At 42.9% G+C, this 25,657-nt stretch overlaps 1 protein-coding gene across 1 annotated transcript in view; it reads left to right on the top strand.

The window, feature by feature from the left end:
* The window catches only part of DNER (delta/notch like EGF repeat containing), a 308,544-nt gene that overhangs the window by 209,563 nt on the left and 73,324 nt on the right, over positions 1-25,657 (top strand). Inside the window, exon 7 of the mRNA XM_059393655.1 lies at positions 10,525-10,638. Coding sequence (XP_059249638.1) covers positions 10,525-10,638 — 114 coding nt within the window. The remainder of the gene's footprint in view (positions 1-10,524; positions 10,639-25,657) is intronic.

Genomic DNA, 25,657 nt, shown 5'->3' with positions numbered 1-25,657 from the left:
AAACTTAGATTGCAGCCTGTACTCCTCCCTACCCCCTCCCAGGGGTCTTTGACTCTGCAGGTCTGGGATGATGCTTGTGCATGGACCACACTTGGAGCACTGCTGATCTAAGCTGCCTGGTAAAAACCAAGAGATCCAAAAATATTGGCATATGGCTTGGCAGAGTTAAAATCCGTAAATTTTCCATTCATTCAAAAATATTGAACCATCTGCGATGTACCAGGCATGATGCAAGACTATGCAATTGATAGAAATGGCTCCTGCTTCTTGGGGAGAGTCTCACTGGGTCATGACAATTGTCCTGGAGGTCGGGTATTGTCAATTCTCCATATTTCACCCAGGGGGGACATGAAGGTCAAAGTCAGTCCTTTGATGTGCTATTCAGCAGATCTTTTATTGCCCTCCCAGACTTCTGACTCTCCTTTCCACTGTGCCTCTGGCCTGTGAGCTTATTAGATGTGGTTACTTTCTCACCTTGAGATGAATTTTCTTAATTTTGCAGAATGTCCACATCCTTCCATGTTTTCCTATTGCACATTCCAATTTTAATTATATTTTATTGATTGCCTTTCACAGATGGGCCTCCTCTGTCTTCCTTTCTTTGTCTTTGGTTTTTAAATCATGTTTGCATTTGTTCGGGTGTGTTTGTTTTTCCCCTGCCAGCAGATCTTACTTTTTTCCTGTTAAATAATTCCTGCCTTCTGACTTTGAAATTGGATGCCTCCCAGATTGAATGTCTAGATGGCCCACAGATTCCTGCTATTTATTTCCTGCTTCAGTGTGCTAATATTAGGCACTCCCTCTCTGCGGCAGGGGCTGAAGTCCCAGCCCAGCTGCTCTGATCCCCCCAGGGCACGAGCTGAGGCTGGTGGGTTCTCGCTGGAGCATTAGGCTTTCAGTACAAATCTAACAGCTTTGCCTTGCTGCACAGCTGGGCTATTAAAAGACCAGAGATGATAAAAATAGTTCCCACCACCATTCCCACCTTGGAAGCTTTCAGGACAGCTCTCCAAAGAAACAATTAGATTCTATCTCAGGGAGTCAGAGCCACACAGAGGTATATTTTTATTTCAGCAGAGGAATCATGAAGTAAACATCATGTTCAAAAACAGTTGCAGGGGGAGGGAGGAGGTTTAGAAAAACACCTGATTGATTGCCTTACTTTTTAAATAGCCTGATTCATTTGGCCAATGATGCTTCCTTGTAATTTATCAGTGAACTCTAGAAGGCTTTCCTTCGTTTCAAGAGTACAGTCAGCATAGACTGTGATTTGGGGGTGCTGAGGGGTGCAGGTTTTGGGTTATGTTGCTGGCAATCAAAGACACTGGCAGGATGTGGTTTTTTCCAAACCATCTGGATATTCACAGGAAAACTTAACCAATTTTTCTCTGTACGCCAATAAATTTTAAATTATATTTTCTACTTAAATACGAAATAGTATAAAATTAAATGCTCCAAGTGTACATTAGACCAAATGTGATCTGGGAATGCATCCACTGAATGGATTATCGGGTTCAATGTGTTTCCTTAAAGGTGCCTGGTCGTCTTTGCCATCTGCCAGCCTTCACTCGTACACGCAATTGATTTCACCCGACATCGTTTCTCACGGTTAGGTGCCTTAAAAGCACTAAGCTTCCATTTAGAGTTTAGAGCTTTGCCAATCGTCCCATATGTCCTTGAAAGGCATCCTTATTACATATCCCAAGGCATAACTTTCTTCTATCTTCTTTGTTGAAGTAGAATGTTCTCCAAAGAGATAGTAAAACTTCTGTCGTTCCCTAAAAGGAGAGATCGGTATTTCCGGTAATCGCCTGTTCAAGAACCAATTATTTTATTTATTCATTGAATGTCACAATTATTCATTCCTCAGTAATGAAGCTTTCAGACTGAAGTAGTTTATTTTAAAATGGTCTTGAACTCGTTAGAGGTTATAAATATTCCTAGCGATTCTGATTTTTTTTTAAAGATTTTATTTATTTATTTGACAGACAGAAATCACAAGTAGGTAGAGAGGCAGGCAGAGAGAGAGGAAGGGAAGCAGTACCCACCCAGCAAAGAACCCGATGTGGGGCTCAATCCCAGGACTCTGGGATCATGACCCGAGCTGAAGGCAAAGGCTTTAATCCACTGAGCCACCCCAGGCACCCCATGATTCTGATTTTTTAAAAACGTGCTGAAGGTTCTGTTTCCCTGCTTTGAAAGGATTGGTTTCTGTTTAAGGGAAGATAAGAAGCGTTAGGATGAAAACAAGTGTTTTTGGTCTCAAAAGACCAAGGTCTCATTGACTTAAACTAGGGTTTCTCCCCCCTGGCAAGATGAATAATTAGGGCTGGATCATACTTTGTTGTAGGGGACTATCCCATGTGTTGTAGGATGTCAGTAGTTCCATAGATGTGACAGTGGACAATGTCTCCAGACATTACCAAATGTGATGGGAGACTCACCCTGGTGGAGAACCACTGATGTAGGGGATTAAATCCTGCCAGGGGCTGTGGCAGGGGCAAGAAACCTGTCTTAGGTCTGTTGATTTGCCGTGTCACAGGCACCTGTTGAAGGCGCTGAACATTTCCTGGAGAAGCAAGACTGAAGTTCAGAAGAGGATCGCTGTAACTTTCCATCCATCCCAGTCTGGCCAACAGTGGGGCAGGGGGACAGGCACTTTAACAGAGCCATTGTTCCATTGTGCTATCTCCCAAATCGGAAGTACTCATTGTAGAACGCAAGGTGATTTTATTTATTTATTTAAATTTTTAAAAATTTTTTATTATATTCCATTAGCCAACATATTGTACATCATTTGTTTTTGATGTAGTGTTCAACGATTCATTAGTTGCCTGTAACACCCAGTGCTAATCACAAGACGTACCCTCCTTAGCACTTTTTCAAACTCAACACCCAAAAAACAAATAATCCAGTCCAGAAATGGGCAGAAGACATGAACTGACACTTCTCCAAAGAAGACATACAAATGGCCAACAGACATGTGAAACAATATTCAATATCACTAGCCATCAGGGAAATACAAATCAAAACCACAAGATACCACCTCATACCAGTTAGAATGGCAAAAATTAACGAGACATCAAACAACAGAGGATGGCGAGGATGTGGAGAAAGGGGAACACTCTTACTCTGTTGGTGGGAATGTAAGCTAGTGCAGCCACTCTGGAAAACAGCATGGGGGTTCTTCAAGAGGTTAAAAATAGAGCTACCCTACAAAGTGATTTTAGATAGCACATTTTTGTGAGAATACATGTTTATTTTAATAGCTGTATATTTATTTCAATGTGCATTAGGGAAAAAAGTAACCAGCATGTTTTACCCAAGCTGTTCTGGTATTATTACACAAGGAAAGGCTAACATTAACTTGCAAGGTATAGTTGATTTGAGGTCAAAAGCTTTAAGCAAGTTGATTCTTTTGTGTTAGGAAATGTTTAAGTGTTGGGGATTCAGAGATTAATAGGACAAAGTCCCGATTCCTAGGGAATTTGTTCTCAAAGGGAAGCCAAGCAAGGAAAGCATTTCAGGTAATAAATATAATGTACGGGAGCCTGAAGGAACTCTGTGGGGGGGACACAGGAGACTCTAGGACAAAGTCCTGTTCCCATGGCTCACCTTCTAGTGGAGAGGTAACAAGTCTATGTCAAGCAGAGGTAAGCACTAGATGAAGAGGAAAGAAGGACTTGAGTTCTGAGGTCTGAGCAGGTGATTTCTGGGCAGAGACCCAACTGATGGGAGGGGTGGCCATGGAAGGGCATAGAGTCAGAGGGAACATACCATGCAAGGTGATGCTGGGACTCCCTGTTTGCTTGTTTGTTTTTTTTTAAGATTTTATTATTTATTTGACAAGCAGAGATCACAAGTAGGCAGAAAGGCAGGCAAAGAGAGAGAAGGAAGCAGGTTCCTCGATGAGCAGGGAACCCGACGTGGGGCTCAATCCCAGGACCCTGGGATCATGACCTGAGCCAAAGGCAGAGGCTTTAACCCATTGAGCCACCCAGGACTCCCAGTTTTTGATGGTCTAGAGTGGCTTTCAGGCACAGGGAAGACTATCTGAAATTATCTTTTGTGTTTGTTCCCTTGCAAGAATTAAATAAACATAAATTATAGTGATTCTCAAGCTCCCTGAAACATCTCAACGTGTATTGATTGGCTTACCCTGATCTTTCAATTAAATTCACCCATCAAAAATCGGTTATTCAGTTATTCAGCTGAATGTTGTAATTGGAATCAGGAAGTCTGACAGCCTCTCTTACGCATCCCAGGGTCCTAGTCATGGCATGTTCTCTGCACACCCATACACGCAGATTAGCCAAACCAAACACTGAGGGCTGACAATGGGGCTCGATCTCTGACATCGTCACCATCTGTGTGTGTGGCTCTACCTCTTTCTGGGCTATAAGACTCAGACCATGAAGGGTGGAGCTGCATGAGCCTCGGCTCATTGCAGTTCCTGACCCAGATGAATTAGAGCTTGCACTCAGGGGACCAAAGTTGTTTCTGGTAATGAGATTGTTGGCTGTCTCCCCACCCTGGGCATCCAGGGCAAATCTCAGGTCGGTCAGGAACACTCTAGGGCCACCCTCCGCCTTTATTGCCTCCAGTGGCACTAAACGGCAGCCTATACTCTCCAAATGGGGTTGATTTCACAGAGCACGATCATTGGGGTTCAAGAGACAACATAGCCTGTTTTTATTTTTATTTATTTTTAAAAGATTTTATTTGTTTATTTGGAGAGGGACACGAGCAGGGCAGGGAGAGGCAGAAGGAGAGAAAAAAGCAAACTCCCCGCTGAGCAGGGAGTCTGATGCAGGGCTCGATCCCAGGACCCTGAGATCAGGACCTGAGCTGAAGGCGGGCGCTTACCTGGCTGAGCCACCTAGGCACCCTGTTTTGATTTCATTTGTCATCCCCCTTGAGTTTGTAGCAGACTTCCCTCCCTGCGTAGCTGGAGTTCAGGTCTCCCTGCCGAGGGCAGGAGACTTGAGTGCATAGTCTGCTCATTCCTGTAGGTCAGTTTTAACTCTCTCACCTTCACTTCCTGCTTTTGCAGATGAAAGCGCATGGCATCTCCTGTGGGCCCCCCTCTCCTCGCTCAATTTGTTGCTAATTTTCTTCCGGAGCTTCTCATTACATGACAGTTTCAAGTTCGTGCCACGCTTTTCTTTCGAGGGCAGGACCACAACTGCTCTGGTGCACTGTCTCCCTCTCCCATCTTCGTGTGGTCCTGAGGCCACAGCATGAAGACACCAGCTAAGACTGTGAGAAGGAGCTTGGTGATTGAGGTGCCGAAGGCCCCGCCCCGGGCGGCTTGCAGGGCAATGGTGGATGCGAAGAGCAGGTGGGGCTGCAGGGGGCAGGGCCAGATCACGTGGTGCCTTTAAGCCCTGGAATCAAGTTTTCCGGTTTGGGGCCACGCCCTTTATAAAGCCCGCGGGTCTTTAAGTACAAGAGCAATAGGATCTAAGTTACGGCTTGAAAAGCTCTCTCTGGCTGCTCCCTGGTGGATTGTGGGATGGGTTGGAGGGAAGCTGGAGTAGGGTTGAGGAGGCGGGCTCAGGGAAGCCTGGCTTAAGTCCTGATGAGGGGCAGCGATGCCGGGAACCAGACAAGGTGGAAGCCTCCCTCAGTTGTGACACTAATTTGGAAGGGGATCCGTGAATGCTTAGGATTTCGCTAAGAAGGAGCTGTGTCCCTAGTTCCCGGGAAAGAAATGAAGACAGTTGCTGATTCTTGCCTTGGTAGTTTAGTACAAACTTTTGTCTTTCAGGGACCTGAGGGGGTTTGTCTCTGTTGTGGACTTTTAGGAAAGTGTAACTGGCATTCATGCCTTTCCCGCATAGTTCTGGGCCTTTACATGGGTTTTTCTTCGTGCCTTGACAACATTCCCCCCGGGAACTTAAAGCATCGATCTTTAAGCCCTGAAATATCCATTTTGTGTGTGTGTGTGTTTGTGTGTGTGTTAGAGCAAATTCTCCATAGAGAAGAGAGAACCCAGGCAAAACCTTAATGGTCTTATAAAATTTAAATTTCCTACCATTTACTCAGTTAGTTTTGACACCTCAGTTGTGGTATCAAAGAAAAACACAGACACAGGAAAAGTCATTTGTGTATGCCTTAGATATGCAGTTCAGAGTGTTATATAGAGATTAATATGAGGGATTTGTCTGACAACTGTAGGTAAATTTCTGCTCTCTGAGGGTCTAAGAAATGACTCAGTGGTGTTTAAGGTTCCCTTAAACCATTTATAGGACACTCATTGTTCCCTGTCCTCTGCCTGTCCTTTCCCAGCTCTGGCTTCAGTTGCCCTGTAGGATCAATGCAGTCAATCATGGTACCCTTGGACCTTCCAACTAGCACCAGCGTTGAGGCCGCAGTAATACCTGGCCAGGTGTGGACAAGTGTGAGGTCCTGATTTACAGCCCAGCAGACCCATGGGCTGGTTATTGCCTATAGCCGGCCAACTGGTCACCTACCGCTAAGGATGCTTGTAATCCTGTAATCTCGGCCTTGCCTCCCTCTCCTGTTCCTGCCTCACTCCTTTGTTGCTTTTCATTTTCGTTTATACTGGACCCAGAGACATTAAAATACACATGTGTTAAAGGTCTAGTTAGTTACACACAGTCTTTTTCTTTGTATTTCCATGTTTTCCATATTTAAAAAAAATATTTAATAGAACGCTTAAAGCTCACGAACCAAAAGCAATGATATAGTGACTGGTCTCCGACCTGGGTTCCTTGTTGGAGCCCACTGCTGGCGTTTGACTAACAACTGTCTGGTACTGAATCATATCAGGGAGTGAAGACTTTTTAGACTCTCCACCACTAAGGACCAGTGGGACCCCCCAAACCATTTATGACAATCCCAAACACCCCACACACTATAAGTGTGGATTGGCCTCTGGGGTTGAAATTTTACTAAACTTGCATATGTAAATATTGGAGCACTTAACAGCACTTAAGGTTCACCTTGCTTATAGTTTTAATTTATTAGCTCTATTAGATAATAGTGAATTAAATGCATGGGAAGATTTTTGCGTTATTTGGCAACAGTGGCTCTTAAAAGGAAATTGTTGAAATTACTAAATATCATTTGAAGTGTTTAATTAAATTTATAAATGGGACCAAGCATTAAAGAGGCCATTAAAAGTGTTCTTTAACAAACAAAAAAAAAAACCCCAAAAATAAAAAACCAGCTCCGTGTTGATGGCTTGACAGGTAAAATGAAATTTGCTTGGAGATGCCCCAGCGGGGAAAGTATAAAAATATGAGGGAACTAGATGAAATTAAATGGACAGAATGTTAATAATTGTTGAAGTTAGGTGGTAGATAAGTGAGGGTTATATAGTAGTCTTTCTATGTTTAAGTATGTTTAAAATTCTTAAGTCAAAAGTTCAAAATACAGGGATTTGTTTGTATTTTCTCTCAAGAACTTGGGAGCTCACAGAATCCTGAATTCTGGTCATGTTCTTCTGTCTGGTAGAGACACATACACCCCTTACAGATGACACCTAATTTGGCTTCTGGCTATTTTTCATGCTTTTGTGTGATTCTGTGGTCACAGTTTTAATTTTTTCCTGAGGGCAGGATTCATGACTCTGTGTCTTGTGGGCACACCTGCCTCTAGGAAGCCATCATTTGTAATTGTTCTCACACACACACACACACACACACACACACAATACATGGTAAACCCAAGAATAACCGTGGTGTTTACTTTACATTTGCCTCTGTGTCTGTCTATATCAACATTTTCTGTTATTTCCCCTTCATGTTAAACACATGTTTGTTGAGGACGTGATGCATGTTGCCTCAGGCATGATGATCCATTGACATGTTTGGGCTCAGGAGTTTGACTCCATGTGTGGCTTTGTGAAAATCAAGTTTCTAGTCCTCAGTTTCCTCATTTGTAAAATGGACGTGATTATGATACTAATTTCAGAGTTTGCAGTGAAGAGGGGTTAATGTATAGAAAAAGAAGGAAGTGTTCTACTAAAAACCAGCTACTATATTTAGTCAGAAAGTTATTTGTAACAATCTTTTCTTTAAAAGATTTTACTTATTTATTTGACAGAGAGAGATTGAGAGAACAAGTGGGAGGAGGGACAGTGGGAGAGGCAAGGCTCTCCACAGAGCAGGAAGCCTAGTGTGGACTTGATCTTAGGACCCTGGGATCATGACCTGAGCTGAAAAGGCAGATGCTTAATGGACTAAACCCAAGCACCCTGTAGCACTCTTAAAAAGAGTTTGCTCTCCCTCATTCTGAGTTTAGAGCTGCCATCTGAAGACATATTAACATAATATAATCCTATTAAGATATTCTGTCCTGCAATTAAAAAATAAAAATTTAAGTATTTATTTTAGAGAGCCAGATTGGGGGAGAGGCAGACAAAGAGGGAGAGACAATCTCGAGCAGACTCCCTGCAGGGCACGGAGCCTGATGTAGGGTTTGATCTCTGATATCATGACCTGAGCTGAAATCAAGTCAGATGGTCAACCGACTGAGCCACCCAGGTGCCCTTCTGTTCTGCAATTTTTAAAAAAGATTTTATTTATTTATTTGACAGGCAGAGATCACAAGTAGGCAGAGAGGCAGGCAGAGAGGAGGAAGCAGGCTCCCTACTGAGCAGAGAGCCCCATATGGGGCTTGATCCCAGGACCCTGGGATCATGACCTGAGCCAAAAGCGGAGGCTTTAATCCACTGAGCCACCCAGATGCCCCTGTTCTGCAATTTTGAAGTAGCATTTTATCTTGGTGTTTGGATTTTTAGTTTATACAAATATTTTACTCATCTTATCATACTCACTAATTAGCTAGAATTTCCTGGACTGTTTTAAAGCATGGAAGGAAGAGTTGGGTTGCAAATAAATGCTTCCACATTGACAATCTGTAGTTCATTCTAGTTTGGCAGGTAATTGAAGCTCCAGCAAATCATCTCTCTTCTAATATCTTTGATTTATTTTAGCAAATCTCAGATTCAAGTGCTAATGACAGTTTTTGAAAACTAATAATTCAGAGAGATGAGTTTTTATGTACTTAATCTACATCCTAGGAAGGTATAAAATATTACAGTATAATAATTGTGTAGAAAATACCTGTGCATAAAAATTTCTGGTAAGAGGGGTGCCTGGGTGGCTCAGTGGGTTAAGCCCTTGCCTTTGGCTCAGGTCATGATCCCAGGGTCCTGGGATCGAGTCCCACATCGGGCTCTCTGCTCAGCAGGGGACCTGTATCCCTCTCTCTCTGCCTCTCTGCCTACTTGTGATCTCTCTCTCTCTCTCTCTCTGTCAAATAAATAAATAAAATCTTTAAAAAAAATTTGTGGTAAGAATTATCTCCAAATTACTAAGAGTTCTGTCACTCAAATAGGAGAACTAAGGGCAACTCCTCTTTGCACTTCACATCCTATTTTTTCCAGGTTTTCCTGCATAACCGTTTTCCACTTTCAGAGAAACATGTTGGCATATTATTCTTTCAGACTTGCCTCTCTGGAGGGCTTTGTTTTCAAAGTTAATAAAGAATTCAGAATTTTTTAAAAAGCATTTTGATTGTGTTCTGATCAATGGAAGTCCTGATTTCCTCACCACACATGTGTGGTTATGTTACTATCCAATGAAATCACTACTGGAGTCTTGCTTCACAGAGAATTTAGTGAATTTGATGTGATTCAAATAAAATTAAGAATAATACATTAATGTGCTTAACGTTATAAGTGCCCCAATCTCTTTATCTTTATTATTTTATTTTATTTTTTTCAGTGATCCAAGATTCATTGTTTATGTGTCATACCCAGTGCTCCATGCAATCTGTGCCCTCCTTAATACCCACCGCCGGCCTCACCCAACCCTCCACTCCCCTCCCCTGCAAAACCCTCAGTTTGTTTCTCAGAGTCCACAGTCTCTCAGGATTTGTCTCCCTCTCTGATTTCCCCCATCTCACTTCTCCTCTTATTGATTTGTTCTATCACACCAACAATCTCTTTATCTTTAAAATGGGGGGATAGGGCATGACATTAACACAGAAGTGTTCTTCCAGCTGTAAAATGTACATTCACAACATTTTAACACCTACCATTTTTTCTAATGCTAGGAAAATATGCTAGGAAAAATACCCATTTTTTACCTAAAAGATAGGTATTGGGATGACCTAAGAAAGTGGCCTCCTTGGCTAGGCGCAGCAGAACATTGTAGATTGTGTTTTGCCCTGTGTCAGGAAGAACCTGGGATCCCTCCATTTCTGAAGCTTCTGACTAGTATTTCAAAATAAAATGCAGAGCTAATGCTGAAGAAAAGTCTTTGCAATAAAGACTTTTGTAAAAGAAATTATTTTTGAACTGCAATTCTAAACGGTGATGATCGTTTCTTGTTGCGAAACCAGAGTAGATCAAGGAGGGTCCAGGGGATTCTTCAGCTCAAAACTGTGCTTTTGGTGGGTGGTTACCAGTGGGCTCCATCAATTCCTGGGGCACTTCACTGTGGTCTTGAAATGACACATTTTATAAAATGTCTCTCTTATTTTACTCAGGTTATACTGGAGAGCTTTGCCAATCCAAGATTGATTATTGTATCCTAGACCCATGCAGAAATGGAGCGACGTGTGTTTCTAATCTCAGTGGATTCACCTGCCAGTGTCCAGAAGGTAAATATTATTGCCTAGGAGTCCCTTTTGTTTTCATTTTAAATCATAAACTACTTTGATCAGCTTTAAATTTCTGGAAAAATCCATACAAGAGTACTTCTTATTTTATTTACAAAATGTTTGAATAATAGACATAATCCAGGAATTTCTGTGATTTTTATTTATACATTGAAAAATAATAAATGCAATACAATGAATAAATATGTTTTTTCCTAAATTTCACATGTTAAAATTTTCAAAATTTTACTTATTTTTGATACCAGTTCACATAAAAATATTTCTTTTTTTTAAACTTTTATTTATTTGTCAGAGAGAGAGAGAGAGCACGTGCGTGCATGCAGAAGCAAGGGGGAGCAAGCAGAGGGAGAGGGAGAAGTGGGCTCTCCACTGAGCAGGGAGCCCGATGAAGGACTCCATCCCAGGACACTGAGATCATGACCTGAGCCAAAGGCGGACGCTTAACCGACTGAGCCACCCAGGCGTCCCACATAAACAATATTTCAACATAAAGTTCACCTGCTTTTATTTGTGAATCAACTTCATACCATCTTAGAAACTTCAATTTAGCTGGAAAACCCCATCTTTTGAGCTACTTTTACTTTAACCAAGTTTTGCTTTGAGAGTGGTTTGATCAGAAGGAGCAGACAGATAATCATAGCTATCCAGTTGCAAGGAATGACTTTAGTCTTGGAGGAAGTTCTCATTTCTGTGTGGGGATGTTATGGAAATTATTACCTTAAACTTTAAGACTGTAAGAATAACCCACTATTAGAGAGTTTTTTCCCTTAAAACAGCACGTGAGCTCCTGAGCCACAGAAGGGGCATTGACAACTACATGAAGTACAAAGATTAAGTGCAGAGTCTGAGCATCAGGAAAATCTCTGTCAGCCACATTAGCCTTTCCTGCCCCTAGCTGAGAGGCTGTAGGGGGCCAGCGGGCTGTTGCTGAAAGGGACTGACCTCCCAGGTGACCTGAGGGCTCGGGGTGCCCAGGAGTAGCACCTGCGATCTGTAGCCCCTTCTACTCTTTAATGTTTTGAAGACACGAACTAAAGAAGTGAATCCTGTCCCCAGCTTCTGCTCACCTGCGCAGGGGTAGGAGCTGGAGGCTGTGGCCCACCTACGGTTACCATGACGATGGAGTTCAGTGTGTTTGATGAGCCTGGCCTTTGACCCTCCCCTTGAGTCTCTGAAGCAAATGGGAAAATTTGGAAAAGTTTGAAGTCTAGGGCTGAGCAAGCAGCACCATGTCACTTGCAGATAGAGGGCATTGCAGATGTTCCCAATGTCATCAAGCCCTGGGTTCATCAGTCGCTACCTAGGTGGTTGTGGGCTGTGCTTGTGGTCAAGGACGGGCTTCAGAGTCACGAGCTGATCTACCATGGCAAATCATTACCCCCCTCCCTGATCCTCCTAAACGTGGGCTATGGTGATCCTGCGGACTTCACAGGCCATGCTGCTACAAATAGGATTTTTAAAGAGTTTTGAAAACTCCAAATTGCTTATTTTTAATTGTTTTCATTGCCACCAGAAAGTTAAAATGAAGCTGCAGAGGCTCCTAAAGGTAATAACTTAGAAAAAACAGTGGGGTGCCTGGATGGCTCAATTAAGTGTCTGACTCTTTAATCCGGCTCAGGTCATGATCTCAGGGTTGTGAGATCGAGCCCTGTGTCGTGCTACACGCTCAGCCCAGAGCATGCTTGAGATTCTCTCTCTCCCTCATCCTCTGTTTCTTTCTTCCTCTCTAAAACAAATAATTTTTTAAAAAAGTTTAAAAAATCCGAGTATTTAAAAAAATTACGTCTGTAATAAGGGATGGCCCTTGAAGTAGGACCCAGGAATTTTACTTTTTCTCCATTTTTCTAGTGGATAAAGGTGGCTGAACACTTCCTGTGCATCAGGCACCGTGCTGGGTGCTGGGACATCAGGGTTAGTAAAGTGGGGACGGCCCCTCCCGTGGCACATGCTGCGCAGATTAGTAGGTAATGACAGCAGGACTGGGGCCTTGAAGAGGTACAAATGGAAGCTGCTCAGCCTTGGGGAGCTGGGAGTGCTGCCCGCATGGGGAGAGACCCTGAGTGAGGACAGTGAGGAGGAGGGCGGAGTTGATGGCATCACTGATGAGGGAAGACAAAGAGGAAGAAAGTGGGGGAGGCTGGGGTGTGTAGGGCTTCAGGGGGCTCTGTGGGCCTGGGCGGAGCACTGCATTTTCATCCTGAGGGAGAGCCAGGGGCTGCGGTCTGGAGTCTGACTCAGCCACTTACTCACCAGCCCCCTCTTGTGGCTGACTGAGCTCATGCCCGTCGGTCTCAGTTTCCTGGTCTGTACATTGGGGATACTGCCCACTTAAGAGGGACAACGAGGATTAAGGAGATGAGGCAGGTAAGGGCCTTGGCACAGTGCCTGGCTATGGCTTACTCCACGTTAGCTGCTTCGTCGTGATCGTTTTCCTAGTAACGGTGACTGTTAAACCGTGGGTAGATGTAGATTGGAGAAGGACAAGAGTGGGAATAGGGAGAGAAGCTTGGGGGTTGTTGCAGAAGTCCAGGGAGTAGATGTGGACTGGTGGAAAGGGAAGGGTATAACATGAGAGGTCAAATGAGGGGCGCCCGAGTTGGGTGGGTTGGGGGGGGCAGGGGAGAAGAGGGCATGTTTGTGCCATCTCACTCTACGGTTGGTTGTGCCATTCGTGGAGAAAAGGAAATGCAGAAGAGGGGTGTTCTATTTTGGATGTGTTGAGTTTGAGGGGCCTTTGCGGCATCCAAACAGAGATGTTATCTGTGCAGTTCTATGTGAGTCCGAAGGTTGGGGCAGAAGTCTAGGCCAAGTCCAAACAGACACATTAGCCCATGGATGTCAGTTGAAAGCTGGGCATTGGGGGATTGTCTAGGGAACCTTCTTTTTTTATCCAGTGGCCTGTCAGCTCTCCATGGCATCTAGATAAAGCCTAGAGGAAAAGTGATGATCTGGAATTAAAAGGATGGAGACAGATTTCCCTGCAGTCTTTGCATGAAGACTTTTGTTCAGAGGTTTACCTTCCCTGAAGACGGACCAGGAAAAAGGGGCTTAAATTATGGTTCTGAGGGTTGCATTGCCGTGTTTCAGAGCCTCTTAGTGGGGGCGGAGGCTGGGCTGGCATTTCTAAAGCAGCCCCTCCCACTGGCTTGCTCTTTGGGTGCTGATCGTAGAAAAGAATGTTTATAGAGCACTTTACTTTAAAAAGCCTATGTCTCCGGGATCCTTCTCATATCAGCCACATTGTGAAGACAAGTTTGGAAAGTGTCTCAAGTGCACAGAATGTTCTGGATTCTGAGCCAGCACTGGACCCTTGCTGCCTTCTTCTCTTTCTTTCTTTCCTCTTTTTCTTTTTATCTCCAGTGATGAACATTTTGTCATGTCTGCGTTTACGTATATGGTCTGGGTCTTTGCAAAGCAATTAGAAAGTAATGACAGACATCATGCCTCTTCATCCCCAAATAAATTGGTTTGTGTTTTCTGAGGATCTGGACCTTCTCCTTCATATATTACTGAGCATCTGGAAAATGATCACACCTAAGAAAACTACTAATGATTTCCTAATATTGTATGCTGTGTGCCCTTTCTTCATCTACTTCTTCATATGCATTAATTCCGTCTGCCCTGCTTCCCCATGTTATCTTGTAAGGGTGGGAAATACCCTACCTATGGAGCATTTAGCTCCATATTTTATATTAGTAAGAGATTCATAAAAATGTGTTAAACTAATTATAGAAGTCATCACTTAGATATCACTCTCAATGTCTCGCAGCTCATCTGACTCTCACAGCAATCCAATGAAGCAGATGCTGTTAATATTTCCATTTAACAGATTGGGAAACCAAGGCACAAGAGATTAAATAGCCAGCCTACAATCACATAGCTAGAAATTTAAACCCAGGCAACTTGGCTCTGGCCTTCTTATCCACTGTCTTATACTGTCTCTAAATACATCCTTTAAAATAAGTTCCATCCTGTTTATTTATTTTTAAAGATTTTATTTATTTAAGAGAGAGAGAGCATGAGCAAGAGGGGCAGAGAGTGAGGGTCAAGAAGACTCCCCACCGAGCAGGGAGCCCGATGTGGGACTGGGTCCCAGGACCCTGAGATCATGACCTGAGCGGAAGGCAGATGCTTCACCAACTGAACCACCCAGGTCCTGACCCCCCCCCACCACATCCTGTTTATTTTAAAAGATGATCTTTGTAACCAGAGTCATGAGTAAAATAAATGAAAATTCTGTTGGGTTCTAAAACTTCTAAATGACCCTGCTAAAAATTCTCAAGTCTGGGAAAAGCTAGAAAAAATTTTTTTTCATATATATATATATATATATATATATATATATTTAAATTATATATATATAAAAATTCCCTTTTTTGCAAGTCCAGCGAGATCCTTTTACAGCAGTTTCCTTCCAGTCCAGAAAGCTGTTAAAACTGGGTTTTCCCTCTGGATAGTTCTTTCAACTCTGCGTGCTCATACGTTGGCTCTTTTCCATCCTTTTCATCTGCATTCCGTTTCCTTCAAGGATCCTTCTCCCTCCAATCTGGACCAAGTCCTCCGAGGTTGGAGTCTCTCCTGGGTATCTGTCTCTTTGACTCTTCGCCTTCTTTTTAACCTCTTTCGGAAAGTTCAAAGTCAGGCCCTCGGGACATTGTGTGCAGTGATGATCATTTAAGCGCTCCTTCTGGAAGGTGTGTGCTTTCTTCCCACACTTAAGAGTTTTATCCTTCATCAACAGGTTCTGTCTTTTCTCTGAATTTCTACTTAACATTCACTGGGTCCCCATCTGTAAAGTGCCGTTTCAGATTATAGGGACATTATAGGTGGAGGTGCTAAGATACAAAAGTAAAAATGTCACGAGTGTGACATTATCTGTACCTTATTGAACGACAACAGCACAGAGAAGCAATTAGAAGCTGATTTTTTGCCTACTTTATTTACTCTGTGTGCTGATATTGTCTTTATGTTTGGTTTAGGACTCTGAGATCCTTAAATTTTAGATTAAATGCATTACAATTCTGAAGACGTCTAATTATATATACTTACCATCGCTGCCTATTGATATTTAAATGTGTAAATTTAAATAGATGAATATATTTAAATACATATCTAGCCATCTTCTCTGCTTCAGCATCTCAATTTTTATTTTCTTTCTGCCTCAGAGTTTGAGGCAGGATACCCCACAGACTGAGAGGGAATAACAAAGAACTTAATAGAGGTGAAAACATTCGGTGGGAAAGCCCATTTGTGGGTTCCAGAAGTGTGACGATTTGCACCGTGCATGGACTTGGGTCGCATTGCATTGAATCTGATCACTCTTCTGTCATTTCCCTGGATGTGCTCAACCAGAGACCGGAGTGAGAATATGGTACTTCAGGTGCTATTTTGAGAAGATATTATTTTATCTGATATACTTTACAAACATTAAAGATATTTTCTGGTGTGATGCCTTCTGATGGGATTACAGACAGAATTTAACAGCTCTTCGTACCATAGTCCTGAGTGCGATTATTGCAAACAAGGGGTGGGGGAATCCGCTTCCTTCAGTCCTTGAACTGTTAGAACATCACCCTGGGTTCCACTGTCCGACATGCAGATCTTATAACCTGGAAAGCTCTGGAGCCACGGACGGTTGGAGCCCTTCTCTGACCCGGAGGTCTGGACACCTGAGTTGGGCCAGTGAGGAGGCGGGGGGTGGGCTGGTCACCAATGTGGAGCATTAGGGTCACATGGCTTGTATTTGAATTCTGGACCTACCCCCCTCACAGCTCTCTGCTTCTCAGAGGCTCATTTTTCTCACTTAGAAAATGAGGATGATGTTAGGACATCCTTTATAAGTTGGTGTGAAGAACAGAAAAGGCCCTAGGTCTGTGCTTGGGAAATAGTAAATACCAAATAATATTAGCAGTGATGTTAATGACGATGCTGGTGGGGGCTTTAGTCATATCACTTTGGGTGAGTCATAAATTTTATCTCTTCCAGCCGTTGTTTTCTTATTGCAAAATGATAAGGATTGACTTTTACCTTTAAGGGACCCTATTCCGAAAAGCCTTTGATTCAACTCTATCTGTGTAAGAGCCCCTTGCTGAGTCAATAAATCCAGCTTGTTGTTTCAAGTAATGTTTGCGAAGAAAAGTTTCATAACCTGTAAACGACTCCCTAAAACTTAATGTTGGCCTAGAGTCCCCGTAGGTTAAATCCCTGCAACAAGCTCCAAGGGTTTATCCAAACTATTTTTGTTTTTCTACATTTTATAGCCTTGAGTAATCAAGCCATATAAATCCTTTTGTCCAACTCAAATGTCAGTGGTAATGCTTTTCATCTTAAAGGGATTTACAGGCAATAGCCACACATGTCATAAAAATTATCTCTGAGATAATGTGTATTGTTCAGAAACTGGGCATGTTACCCAGGAAGGATTTAGGAGTTACACAGTCCTGGGATTTGGTTGTTTTTTCCCCAGTATCCTGATACGTAGAGCTTTGGAGAAAACACTCTCTGAGGACCTTATTAAACTACATGTATTTCCATAAGAAATGTGCAGCCCGTCCTCATAAAATTAGCAGGCCTGAGTAAAATACTATTCTTATTCTTTTAAAATTTGGCATCATCCCTAAATCACCAGTTCATTTAAGAATTGGAGCAGTTGAGATCCTTGGACTCCCAAGAATCCATGGTTTCACCTTTTGGAAACAAAGCAGGTTTTCAGATTTATCAAGTGTGAGTAAAACTTAATTTCTATGTTTGGTGCATGCGGATTAATTTTTGATTTTCAGTTGAGTTCATATTTCTCATCTTTTTCTTTTTCTTTTTTTTTTTTTTTAACTCCCACATAGCACAGTTTCTCTGAGATTATTTATTTATTTATTTTTAAAGATCGAAACATTTTTTGCTATCTCTCTGAGATTGTTTAAATCTGCAAGGGATTTTGTCCGCTGCTTCTCAAATCAGCGGTGAGACAAGGCAGTCACTTTGATATGTCACCAGGTTTTTGTCATTTTTAGCTCTGTTTTACCTTGGGGAACCATTCTGATGCCCAGGTCAGTGTTGGCAGGTGACAGCTAGAAGTTCCATTGTGACAAACAGAGGAAGACCTAAATCATGATAGCTTGCTGCTTTTCTTTTTAAGAAGAGGTAAGGGATAGCTTATATGTAAATAGGAATTCCGATTTCTCAAGGCATGTGTCCAGATTTATCCATGAACATTAGTTAGTGTTCTTAAAACCTTTTGACTTTGAACATTCGGGTATCACGTCCTGAATTTCATTATCTTTATCCCTTATCTCTCTTGTGGCTTTAGGAATCGCCACAGCCTCAGCGGTAACTGTAACAATGAAGATAATTGCTGTTGGTTGAGTGCCTACTCTGTGTTTAGCATCTGAAAAGTTATTATTTAAGATAAGTTGGCAGTTAGTGGCTGAGAGGTGGGTAGACTTTGCTACTTGAGTTGGAATCTGTGTCTGATCACATATTACTTGGTGACCTTGGCAGACAACCCCAAATTCTCTATGCCACGTGTTCTGCATCTGTAGAGTGAAGGCAGTATTAGTGCCAACTTAATGAGGTTGTTGTAAGGATTAAGTTGGTCTACAGTACTCAGAACAGTGGGCTAAGTGATTCATGTTAAGTGTGGTTTCTTAGTGCCCACAACAGCTGTACAAGAGGATCCCGATGGCCCCAGGAGATAAGTCAAGTTTGTCTGATTCTGGAGTTCATGTTCTCTCTGCTGTACTGAGCTCCTTCTCTGGTCAAGCTCAACTTCGTGTGACATCTAGCTAGTTGGGTGCACATTTGCTCGCCTTCATAAGAGTCCAGGCTTGTTGAGGGCAGTGATGTTAAATTTTCCTTTGTATTCCTTAGCACACCTGGCAGTTAAATACCTATGGGCCTTTTGCTGAATGTCTGAGGGAGTGAATATCTCAAAACTTTTGCAACACTGTCATTTCATATGGGAGGAAACTGGAGCCAAGATGAATGAACCAATATAGCCAATATTAGTCACGCTAATATAACTAGGTGACTCTCGTTGGTTAGGCTCCAGCAGTGAGGAGGAGATCATATCCCATCCTGTTCAGCACGGTTTAGGGGTCATAGGAGACTTGGGCAGATTTCATATACCATATTTGGGGATCCCTTCTCTGGTTCTCTTCTTCTGTGCCAGGCTCCTCCCGGGGTCCCTGTGGGCAGAGAGAGTGCTTGCTGCTGCCTCTACGTTTTGACCTTCCTCCAAAACCTGTCTGCTTTTGCTTACTTTCCAGAGCCACATAGTTAGTTGAAGGTTATTTGGTCTGGAGTTCACAGTTGGTATTTGTTGGATAATCTGTTAAAAGGAAGCTTACTTTGCCATGTTGGAAGCAGAATACCCATATCATGGTCTTTAGGAGCAACAAAGATTATTGATAATAGAAATACAAATATCCTAAAAGTAAGTACAATTCTTTCTGCCTCCCTGCAGCAGAATTTATCTCCATATATATGTGTCTCTATGTATATAGTCCCTGTTTTAGATAGCCAGAGCAGGCTAGAAGGACATTTTTGTCTGACTTGGACCAGAGCATCATGTTATGTGATCCTGGCTCTTACTTTGAACAGTTTAGATCTGGGCTCGGAGTCCTGGGAACATTTGAAGGTGGGTTGGACAGAGATAGGCCTAAGAGAGCTGACCACACATGCAGCTGTGAATGTAGAAGAATGTCGGTTAATGACTTTATCATATTCTATTTTTGGTTCAATAAGCTTTTCTTTGACTAGTTTTTCCAATGGAGTTCTCATCTCTCTGAGATCTGATGTCATACTGATAAAAGGCCACCAAAGGTAGATGCTTAGGCTTCCCCTTCTTGAAGCATTTCCCACTGCTCTACTTTCTAATTGACCCAGTTATATTTAATTGTAATTCATATGAAGAACCTTGTCCCTTCCTTGCTTTCGATTTCCAAATAGTCTACACTTAGTGATGCGTCTGGTGCCAGTACACCAGGGCGTGCACGTGGACTGATCTCACCACTGTCCCTTCTCACTGCACTTGACCATTACACTCTGCTGTGTTACAGTCTAGGACTTTAAATAACACTTTAAATAATTTTATTATTTTACCTTCACAATCAGAGAAACCTATGCTCAGATCAGCTCAAGGAGAAAAAAAACCCACCTGTAAGTGCATCCACCAAGAGAGAAACTTTGAATTTTAGGCAAATCTTTGAAGTCTCTTTTTAATTTAATTTTTTAAAAAGATTTTAATTTATGTATTAGAGAGAGAGAGAGCGAGCAGGTATAGGGACAGAGGGACAGGGAGGAGCAGACTCCCCTCTGAGCAGAGAGCCTGAGGTGGGGCTCAGTCACAGGACCCAGCGATCATGACCTGAGTTGAAGACAGATGCTTAACTGACTGAGCCACCCAGGTGCCCCTGAAGTCTCTTTCTTTAATGTATATTTTAGAAAACTAAAATTGGATCTTACTGTGCATTCTCTTTTGTAATGAGCTTCTTAAACTGAACAGTGTGTTCCAAATGTTCTCCTGTATCATTATTTTCCCAAAGCATTGTTATTAATGGCTGCATTTTATTCCATCATGTGAATATGAAATAATGTATTTAATGAAAGACTTAATCATCCTCATACTATTTATTGATTACCTACTTTGTGGCAGTTACTGCGCTAATGACAAGGGATCTAGGAGCGAACAAGACAAGTGGGACTCTCGCTCATGGATCTTGTGGGGTAGTGGGTAAGAGAGACAGTGTAGACATTATGACCACACATATGACTGGGCTCTACTGGGGTGGTTTAGTGGTTGAAGAGGGGACTCCCCCCCAGGACTGGGGGCTGGAAGGAAATCCAGGAAATGTTCCAAGGGAAGTAATGTTTTAATGGAGACCCAAAGGGGAAGCGGTACCAAGATGAGTAAGTTAAAGCTGTGGGCAGAAGACTGAGTCTCCCAGGAAGAGAACATGGACACCATGTGTGAAGGTATAGGAGAGAGAGTGTGCCATGTTTGAGGAACAAAGGGGAGCTCAGCAGAACTGTAATGCACAATGTGATGGAGACATAGTATGGACCACTGACTGAAGTAGAAAGCAGCTTGGCAGGCCCTTCAACACCATGACAAGGGGATTGGGCTCCATCCGAGAATGTGGGGGAGGGCACCATGATTCGTTTTAGCAGAGAAGGGGCAGAAATTTACCATTTAAGAGAAATTACTACAGCTGGAGGAGAAATAATGGATTGGAGGATGACGAAAGTTGGAGAACTCTGTTTGGAACCTTGACAGTAATTTAGGTGGTCAATAATGGTGGACCGAGTCAGGGACAATGGAGATAGAAGGGGATGGACTGGCTGTAAGAGGAGGGGGAGGGGGACCATGGAGGACAAGCCAGCCTTCAGAAAGCTTTAGGCAACTGCACGTATGGTGGTGCTGCGGGGCAGTGAGCAGCTTTGAGGGGAGAGGATGGGAAGTTCCATTTGGAATACAAATTTAATGAACCCATGGGACACTCTGTCGATTACCAGATGGCTTTGGTCAAATTAATTAACCCTATGGGCTTCAGTTTCAAAATATGTAAAAGGTAACACATACCTCATGGAGCTGGGAGGTGGTAGGCAGGAATTCAGTACCTGTGTCTCCCTTCCATGTCCCATTTCTTAGTTCTTGTCTTTTTGTTTTTTGGTTTTTTTCCTCTTTCGTGTTTTTCCAGACTCAAAATTCCTACAAAGAATTGAAACATTATTTTTCTTGTGTGTAAGGTGATCCTCTGGCTATCTCACATTGCAAATTTCTTGTTGTTCGTGTCAGAGACGATGGTTATGTGGTTTGCACAGGCTTCCTGACCTCTTGTGGGCTTCCTGATTCCTCTCTGGACTCCTACGGTAGCTTCTAGACTTCTGATTCACTCTTGTTCTCTCTGGTCTATTCTCCACACAATGGGCAACGCGAACTTTCTAACAGGTAAATCCCGTGTTTTCACTCCAAGCCTCTTAAACCTCAGGTGATTTCCCCTCCCTCCATCCCCCGCCCCCCAGCGTGTGGTGTAGAGCCACCGTATCCCTGCCTGCCTCCTGCACCTTTTTTCTTACTACTCTGTTCCCTCTTCTCTCTAGGGGCTGGCCCCCTGCTGTTCTTCAACCACAGCGAGGGCTTGAGAAATGTCCTCCAGGGGGCGCCATTCATTTCAGAACACAACGCTCCTTGGGGTGTTTGCTCCTGATGCGGCCTTTGCTGGAAGTCTTGCTTCAGACTTGACTATGGATCATTCCCTCAGGCCATTCACGTCTCCCTGACCATCCTACTTAAGGCAGCCCCGAGTGTGCTCTACCTCTCACCCACATCAGTAACATGTAGCTTGAGTTAATGGTATCGGTTTACTTATCTTTCTAGTGTCTATCTCCCTCACTAAAATTTAAGGTCCGAAGCAGTGCCTGGTACATGGTTGGTCTCTATTTGTATAGATCAGATAAATGAGTGCCCAAAGAAAACACAAAGCTTTCTGGCTAAACCCTGAAATTTCCATTATTAATAGCCAATTACTTTTGCTCGTATAACCCATGCACTGTAAGGATTGTCTCTTTTGTCTTTTATCTGTTGAGTCTAAGCTGAGGAAAAGTTGATTTAATATTCCTCTGACTATTTCCTAGTTATTTTTCATTTTCCCCTCTTAGATCTAATTTGTCTTTTTGTTCTGCTAAAGAAAAAGTTTTTAAGGTGATTTTTACTCTCAGGGATGGATTTTCTTAAAAATTAAAAGTCGCCTTGTAAATGCAATCATCTTGGGTCTGTTACATCTTAGGGCTTCGTAATTGCTTTTTCTAGATGTTCTCCCTTTTCCTCTTTATCTCTCCTAACTAACTGTCTGCTTTCTTAGAATGAGGAGAAATGTGGTCCCAATTACGTTTTCCATAAACATCAGCCAAAACCTCCTCTCTGATTCTAATATCACTCCTCTTCCTTGTCTGCTCGGCCAAATCTTGGGCTTGCTTTGAGGCCTCGTGCAAAATCCAGCTCTCCCATGAGGTTTTGTTGGCCGGCCTACCCCTGAGATGATCCCTCCTTCTTTTGAATTGTTGCTGCTCCTAGAGCCCGTGCCGCACATTGACCCCGGGTAGACAGCCTGGGCCAGTCCCTCCAAAGTCACACCAGGCTGGAACCATTCTGTCACTGCTTGTGCAAAGAAAAGGCAGCCTCTGGTTGTTTCCTCAATGTTCTACATGTGTCTTTCTCGTCTCTTCGGGAAGAATAAGCTCTTGGAGAGTCAAGATGGTTCCTTCTCCTCACTTCCCTTTGCTGCTTGTCAAGGCACTTAGATGAACCAAATTTCATCCCCTCACCTTTCTTTTTTCAGATTTTATGTGTTTATTTGAGAGAGAGAGAGACAGAGAGAGTGTGTGTGCCTATATACTTGGGGGCAGGGGTGGGCAGAGGGAGAGGCAAAAGCCAACTCTACACCGAGCTCAGAACCTGACATGGGATTTGATCCCACAACCCTGAGATCATGTCCTGAGCAGAAACCAAGGGTTGGGAGGCCTCACTGACTGAGCCACCCAGGAGCCCCTCATGCCTTCCTCCTGATTCAGTGATTACCTACTTAGGTATCTGTAATCAAAACAGCTAATGACTAACACTTATCCTTCCACATTGCCTTGTAACAAATCTGTTAGAATACGTCCTCTGTCACTCATGTCCCCATTCATCCGTTCATTTATTCCATAAGTTTTTACTGGGTGCCAAGGCCCAAGGCTGAGGAACCAACATGAGGAACCAACATAACTTGGGGGTGGGAGACATATTACAGACAAGTAAACCGACGCGACCTTGTCGTTAGAAATTCAGAGGGGTGCCATGGAGATAGTGAACCAGGCACCGTGATACAGAATAAAAAAGGGGTATGTACCCAGAATAGGGTGATCAGGGGAGTCCTGCCTATCGAACTTTAAACCAGACACCGGGTGTCTGGGTGTCTTAAGCATCTGACTTCGACTCAGGTCATGATCTCAGAGTGCTGGGATCAAGCTCTGTGTTGGGCTCTGCGCTCAGTGTGGAGTCTGCCTGACAATCTGTCCTTCTCTCCCTCTGCCCCTCACTACTCCTGTTCTCTCTCTCTCTCAAGTAAATAAATAAAATCTTAAAAAAAAAAAAAAAAAAAAAAACGCAAGCCAGGAACTAAATCATCCAGTGTAAGCAGGTAGGAGCAGCAACTTCCAGGCACCGGAAACGGTATGTGGCGAGGCTGTAGGTGGGGAACAGCTGGTCATTTCTGGGAACTGAAGGGAGGTCAGTGGGGCCAGCTGCCAGAGAAAGAGGGGTCATCGAGTCAGTGTCACACTGTCATAGCGCACAGGGCTTGCTGTCCGTGGGTGGGAAGCACATGTTTTATTCTAAGAGCAATGGAAAGCGAGGCTAATATTTACATCGAAAGAAAATATTCCTATTACGGCTTGGAAAACTGGTTGTAGGGGTAAAACAGAATTGGGGATCTCCTCAGAGAAAACTGTTGTCAAGACAAGGAGAGAGATCATTGTGTCTTTGACTCGGAGTGGTGGCAGCAGAGATCAAACAGTGTTTGGGGTCAGGAAGTATTTTGAAGATAGAATCTATTAATATCCACTGATTTGTGAGACGTGGGCTTAGAGGAGAGGAGGCAGTCTTGTCCGTGAACCCTTTGCCAAGCCGGTGAAATCACGAGTTGAGGTTCAGGTACCCCTGCATTCTGTCTTTCCCCTTGCAGAGACCGCTCACCTCTCCATAGCTTCCTAGGCAGAGTGACTTCTTGGTCTTGCAACTTAAAATGACCCAGGAACATTTTCTTTTGGTTGCAAAGGTCTGATTGCCACAATGTGTCTATCTGAAGGGTGTTGATTTTTTTATTTACATAACAAATGCTTGGCAGGCATAGACATAAAAATATTGGCTCAAAGACAGAATGCGAAGCAATAGTCAGCTAGCTAAATTATAGCTTTGCATTAGCCCCTCTTTCCTTAGATTTCTTGCCTAGTTCTGTCTTGTTTGCTTTCCATTTTAATCCTTTAAGCTTTCATCCTTCTCTAAACTTTTCCCTTGTTGTAGTAGAGTTGCTTTAACTGTCTTGACTGCTGGCATTGTTTCCACGGGTTTCCATTTTTCTCTGGGGCTATTGTGTTTTCTTTCCAACATTTTCTAATGTCTATCATATGAAGTTTGTAGGACTTGGAAGAGACCGTTGCAAACAAAAAACATTACTATCTTCCTTACTCCATCTGCACATTTTGATTAACATTATTAAATAATTTTTTAATTTTCTGTCCTTCAAGTAGGATCATAAATTCAAATGTATTTGCTCTTTAGGTTCCAGATGGGACCACATATTATTATTTCTCCAGTATAGTTAATCTGTTAGTCTTTTAGTCAGTTCAGAAACCCTATTATTCTTATTTTTATTACTTACAGTATGATATCCCACAAAGCAGTGTTTTGTCTTTTCTGAATGTGTCCGTGAATGTGGTTGAATTCAAGAACGTTAAATTTTGTTTTCCAGTCCTCTTGCCTTGGCCACCGTAACTAATTTGGTTTGCATATTCTGCAAGAGGAATTTTCCAGAACATTTACCTTAAGAGATCATTACTGATAGATTGACTTGTCAAAGGTCTGAAAGAGTTACGTTAATAGAAAGCGAAACTTTACCAAAGGCTATCTAAAATAATTGCTTTTAGAGTTACAGTGGGATGCAGGAACAGGAACAAGCCTAGAGGTTCCTAGGATTGAATGTGGAGTTTGAAATTCTTTGTATGTAATGCATGGTTGAGGGAAAGGGGGACGAAGTGGGGAGGGAGACGCAGAGGAGAAAACAGGACAATGAAAATCTTGGTTCATTTTTGGAATGTTTCTGGAAAGATGAAATCTGTGCTGGCCGAGTCTCAGGTACAGATGACCCCAAGGCCTTTCCTACCTTGTGGTGTAAGATCCCTTTTTTCCCAGCACTCCCAGAACGGTGCTCACTGTGTAGATTCACATAGGAGTGCACCTGAAAGTAAT

This window comes from Mustela nigripes, chromosome 3 (genome assembly GCF_022355385.1).
Source record: "Mustela nigripes isolate SB6536 chromosome 3, MUSNIG.SB6536, whole genome shotgun sequence".
NCBI lineage: Eukaryota > Metazoa > Chordata > Mammalia > Carnivora > Mustelidae > Mustela > Mustela nigripes.
Note: the sequence above shows the minus strand (reverse complement) of the source record. Positions and strands in the feature narration are given on the sequence as shown.